This window comes from Echiichthys vipera (assembly GCF_963691815.1).
Source record: "Echiichthys vipera genome assembly, chromosome: 17".
Classification (NCBI taxonomy): domain Eukaryota; kingdom Metazoa; phylum Chordata; class Actinopteri; order Perciformes; family Trachinidae; genus Echiichthys; species Echiichthys vipera.
The window spans coordinates 506,488-511,487 of NC_139842.1; the positions used below are offsets into that span (position 1 = coordinate 506,488).

General features: G+C 53.6%; 1 protein-coding gene across 2 annotated transcripts in view; it reads left to right on the forward strand.

Moving 5' to 3' along the window:
• utp18 (UTP18 small subunit processome component) overlaps positions 1–5,000 on the forward strand; it is an 8,007-nt gene that overhangs the window by 2,439 nt on the left and 568 nt on the right. Inside the window, exons 4-12 of one of the 2 annotated variants that reach the window (XM_083930919.1) lie at positions 381–463; positions 560–675; positions 767–892; positions 1,893–2,067; positions 2,832–2,932; positions 3,040–3,130; positions 3,226–3,349; positions 3,507–3,681; positions 4,114–4,256. In XM_083930919.1, coding sequence (XP_083787045.1) covers positions 381–463; positions 560–675; positions 767–892; positions 1,893–2,067; positions 2,832–2,932; positions 3,040–3,130; positions 3,226–3,349; positions 3,507–3,681; positions 4,114–4,256 — 1,134 coding nt within the window. The remainder of the gene's footprint in view (positions 1–380; positions 464–559; positions 676–766; positions 893–1,892; positions 2,068–2,831; positions 2,933–3,039; positions 3,131–3,225; positions 3,350–3,506; positions 3,682–4,113; positions 4,257–5,000) is intronic. The other variant, XM_083930920.1, reaches the window with a different exon arrangement.

Genomic DNA, 5,000 nt, shown 5'->3' on the forward strand with positions numbered 1-5,000 from the left:
CACACACTCACACAGAGACAGACACACACACACACACACCTGAACACACACACACACACACACACACACTCACACAGAGACAGACACACCTGACACACACACACACACACACACACCTGAACACACACACACACACACACACACCTGAACACACACACCTGAACACACACACACACACACACCTGAACACACACACACACACACACCTGAACACACACACACACACACACCTGACACACACACACACATACCTGAACACACACACACCTGAACACACACAAACACACACACACACAAACACACACACACACACACACCTGAACACACACACACCTGAACACACACACACACACACACCTGAACACTCACCTGTGCTCCAGGTTCCAGAGGTCGATGGGCGGAGCTCCGTCGTGGGCTCAGAGCAGCGAGAAGAAGAAGAAGAAGAAGAAGAAGAAGAAGAAAGGTAGAAACGTTTGTTCGTCACCAGCTTTTCTGTTTGTTTCTGAAGTAAACGTTTGTTTGTTTGTTTGTTTGTTTGTTTGTTTGTTTGTTCCTGCAGCAGCAGCTGATGACGATGATGATGATGATGATGATGATGAAGAGGACGACGAGCTGCTGAGGAGGACGGGGAACTTCGTGGCGTCCTCGGAGCGCCTGCCCGGCGGCGTCCTGAGGGTCAAACCTTTGAACCTGTGTCTTCGTAAACGCCGTCGCTGAACAGGAACGCTCTGTTTACGTGTGTTGTTGTTGTTGTTGTTGTTTACAGATGAAGAAGTGTCTCCACGCCAACAGCGCCCGTCCGTCCGAGGACAGACTGACCACGGTGCAGTTCCACCCGTCCGCTCAGGTCGTCATGACAGCCGGCCTCGACCAATCAGTGTCCCTGTTCCAGGTACGGGCGCTCGGGGAGGACGCCGTCCACGGGCCGGTGGTTGTTGTTATTGTCGTTTTCATTGTTATAGTAGTTGTTGTTGTTGACGTTGTTATTTTTGGTGTTGTTGTTGTATTTGATGACATTGCCGTGTTTGTTGTTGAAGACGTTGTCATTGTTGTATTAGTCGTTGATGTTGACATTGTTGCTACTACAACATTGTTGTAGTAGTTGTTGACGTAGTGGTTGTTGTCGACATGTTGTCGTTGAAATTGGTATTGTTGTTGTTGTTGACGTTATTGTTTCTGTTGTTGTCGTTGATGACGTTGATGTTGTTGTTGAAGACGTTGTTGTAGTTGTTGACGTTGCAGTCACCGTTGTTCTCATTGTTGTACTTGTTGTTGTTTTGGTGTCGTTGTTGACGTTGTCGTTGTTGTAGTAGTTGATGTAGTTGTTGACATTGTTGATGTTGCTGACGCTGTTGTTGTTGTTGATGTTGACGTTGTTGACACTGTTGTTGACGTTGTTGTTGTTGACATTGTTGATGTTGCTGACGCTGTTGTTGTTGATGTTGACGTTGTTGACACTGTTGTTGACGTTGTTGTTGTTGACATTGTTGATGTTGCTGACGCTGTTGTTGTTGATGTTGACGTTGTTGACACTGTTGTTGACGTTGTTGTTGTTGTCATTGATGTAGTTGTTGTTGTCGACATTATGTTGACTTTGTTGTTGTTGTTGCTGACATTGTTGTTGACGTTGTTGACGACGTTGTTGTTGACGTTGTTGTTGTTGCTGACGTTGTTGTTGACGTTGTTGCTGATGTTGTTGACGTTGAAGTTGTTGACATTGTGGTTTAGTTGTTGTTGACGTTGTTGTTGATGACGTTAATGTTGTTGTTGACGTTGTTTTTGTTGGCGTTGTTGTTGATGACATTGTTGTTGACGTTGTTGTTGTTGACGCTGTTGTTGACGTTGTTGTTGTTGTTGACGTTGTTGTTGTTGTTGACGTCTCTGTCCCTCAGGTGGACGGGAAGACGAACCCAAAGATCCAGAGCATCCACCTGGAGCGGTTCCCGGTGCACAAAGCTCAGTTCAGCCGTGACGGGGACACGGTGATCGCCACGGGGCTGAGGAACAAGATGTTCTACCTGTACGACATGATGGAGGGGCGGGTCACACCTGTGCACGGCGTCAGAGGTGAGGGGCGGGGCCAGGGGGCGGGGCCAGGGGGCGGGGCCAGGGGCGGGTCACACCTGTGCACGGCGTCAGAGGTGAGGGGCGGGGCCAGGGGGCGGGTCACACCTGTGCACGGCGTCAGAGGTGAGGGGCGGGGCCAGGGGCGGGGCCAAGGGCGGGTCACACCTGTGCACGGCGTCAGAGGTGAGGGGCGGGGCCAGGGGCGGGTCACACCTGTGCACGGCGTCAGAGGTGAGGGGCGGGGCCAGGGGCGGGGCCAAGGGCGGGTCACACCTGTGCACGGCGTCAGAGGTGAGGGGCGGGGCCAGGGGCGGGTCACACCTGTGCACGGCGTCAGAGGTGAGGGGCGGGGCCAGGGGGGGTCACATCTGTGCACGGCGTCAGAGGTGGGGGGCGGGGCCAGGGGCAGGTCACACCTGTGCACGGCATCTGAGGGGCGGGGCCAGGGGGCGGGTCACACCTGTGCACGGGGTCAGAGGTGAGGGGCGGGGCCAGGGCGGGTCACACCTGTGGTTCAGGTCCTGACAGCAATGTGTGTGTGTGTGTGTGTGTGTGTGTGTGTGTGTGTGTGTGTGTGTGTGTGTGTGTGTGTGTGTGTGTGTGTGTGTGTGTGTGTGTGTGTGTGTGTGTGTGTGTGTGTGTGTGTGTGTGTGTGTGTGTGTGTGTGTGTGTGTGTGTGTGTGTGTGTGTGTGTGCGCGTGTGCGTGTGCGTGTGTGCGTGTGTGTGTGCGTGTATGCGTGTGTGTGTGCGTGTGTGTGTGCAGGTCTGAATGAAGCCCGGGTGAAGGAGTTCTCCGTGTGTCCTGAAGGTGGCGCTCTGCTGCTCACTGGAACCAACGGATACCTGCACCTGCTCACGCTGAAGGTCGGCGCCGCTCCCGCACGCCGCCATTTTCTCTACTGTCATTATTCAGTTATCTATAAGTGTGTGTGTGTGTGTGTGTGTGTTTCTGTGTGTGTGTGTGTGTGCAGACGAGGGAGGTGGTTCGCAGCATGAAGGTAAACGGTGATGTCATCGGCGTCGCCTTCTCTCCCGACGGCAGCAAAGTCTTCGCCGGCTCAGGTGAGTCCACGCCGCCGCCGCTCAGACAGTGACATCACACGTCAGCTTCCTGTTAATGTGTGTGTGTGTGTGTGTGTGTGTGTGTGTGTGTGCAGAGGACGGGCAGGTGTGTGTGTGGGACGTGCGCAGCTCTCGTTGCCTGCACAGCTTCACAGACGACGGCTGCGTGAAGGCGACGTCCATCGCCGCCTCGCCAAACGGACACTACCTGGCCTGCGGGTAAGACACGCCCACTCACCCCACCCTGCTCTTTGATTGGCTGACGGCCGCACCCGTCCACAGTCGTAGCCCCGTGGCCGTGCGTGTGGCCCCGCCCCTCTGGCGTGCGTGTGGCCCCGCCCCTCTGGCGTGTGCGCTGACCCTCTCTCCCTCTCAGCTCTCAGTCGGGCGTGGTCAACGTGTACGCCCAGGAGGCGTGTCTGAGCTCGGCCAATCCCCGGCCTCTGAGAGCGGTGATGAACCTGCTGACTCCGCCCACCTCGCTGACCTTCAACCCCACCTCCGAGATCCTCGCCATCGCCTCCAGAGCCGAGGACGAGGCGGCGAGACTGGTGAGGACGCCGCCGCCGTCACCACGGAGACGAAGCAGGTGAAGGTGATGAGGAAGGTCATTAACCCTCTCTCCCCCCCCTCTCTCTTTCCCCGCTCTCCCCCTCTCTCTCTCCCCCTCTCTCTCCTCCCCCCGCTCTCTCTCGCCCCCTCCCCCCCCTTTCTCTCCCCCCCCTCTCTCTCCCCCCCCCTCCCTCTCTCCCTCCCCTCTCTCTCTCCCCCCCTCTCCCTCTCCCTCTCTCTCGCCCTCCTCCCCTCCCCCCTCTCTCTCTCTCCCCCCTCTCTCTCTCTCCCCCTCCCCTCCCCCCTCTCTCTCCTCCCCCCCCTCTCCCTCCCCCCCCCTCTCTCTCCCTCTCTCTCTCTCCCCCCTCTCCCCCCCCCTCTCCCTCCCCCCTCCCTCTCTCCCCCTCTCCCCCCCCCCCCCCCCCCCCCAGGTCCACCTCCCCTCCCTCTCCGTCTTCTCGAACTTCCCCGTGTCCAAGAGGAAACTCGTGTATCGGACGAGCTGCCTCGACTTCTCTCCTCACAGCGGCTTCTTCTCATTGGCCAACAACAAAGGCCACGCCCCTCTCTTCAGGTCAGCAGCCAATCAGCTCCCTCTATTCTCTTCTGTTTGTTTGTTTAATGTTGTTGTTGTTGTTGTTTAATGTTGTTGTTTAATGCTGTTGTTGTGTGCAGGTTGTTGTTGTTGTTGTTTAATGTTGTTGTTGTGTTTAATGTTGTTGTTGTTGTTGTTGTGTTTAATGTTGTTGTTGTTGTTGTTTATTGTTGTTGTTGTTGTGAGCAGGTTGTTTATTGTTGTTGTTGTTGTTGTTGTGTGCAGGTTGTTTATTGTTGTTGTTGTTGTGTGCAGGTTGTTTATTGTTGTTGTTGTTGTGTGCAGGTTGTTTGTTGTTGTTGTTGTGTGCAGGTTGTTTGTTGTTGTTGTTGTTGTGTGCAGGTTGTTTATTGTTGTTGTTGTTGTGTGCAGGTTGTTTATTGTTGTTGTTGTTGTGTGCAGGTTGTTTATTGTTGTTGTGTGCAGGTTGTTTATTGTTGTTGTTGTTGTTGTTTGCAGGTTGTTTATTGTTGTTGTTGTTGTGTGCAGGTTGTTGTTGTTGTTGTTGTGTGCAGATTGTTGTTGTTGTTGTTGTGTGCAGGTTGTTTATTGTTGTTGTTGTTGTGTGCAGGTTGTTTATTGTTGTTGTTGTTGTTGTTGTGTTTAATGTTGTTGTTGTTGTTGTGTGCAGGTTGTTTATTGTTGTTGTTGTTGTGTGCAGGTTGTTTATTGTTGTTGTTGTTGTGTGCAGGTTGTTTATTGTTGTTGTTGTTGTGTGCAGGT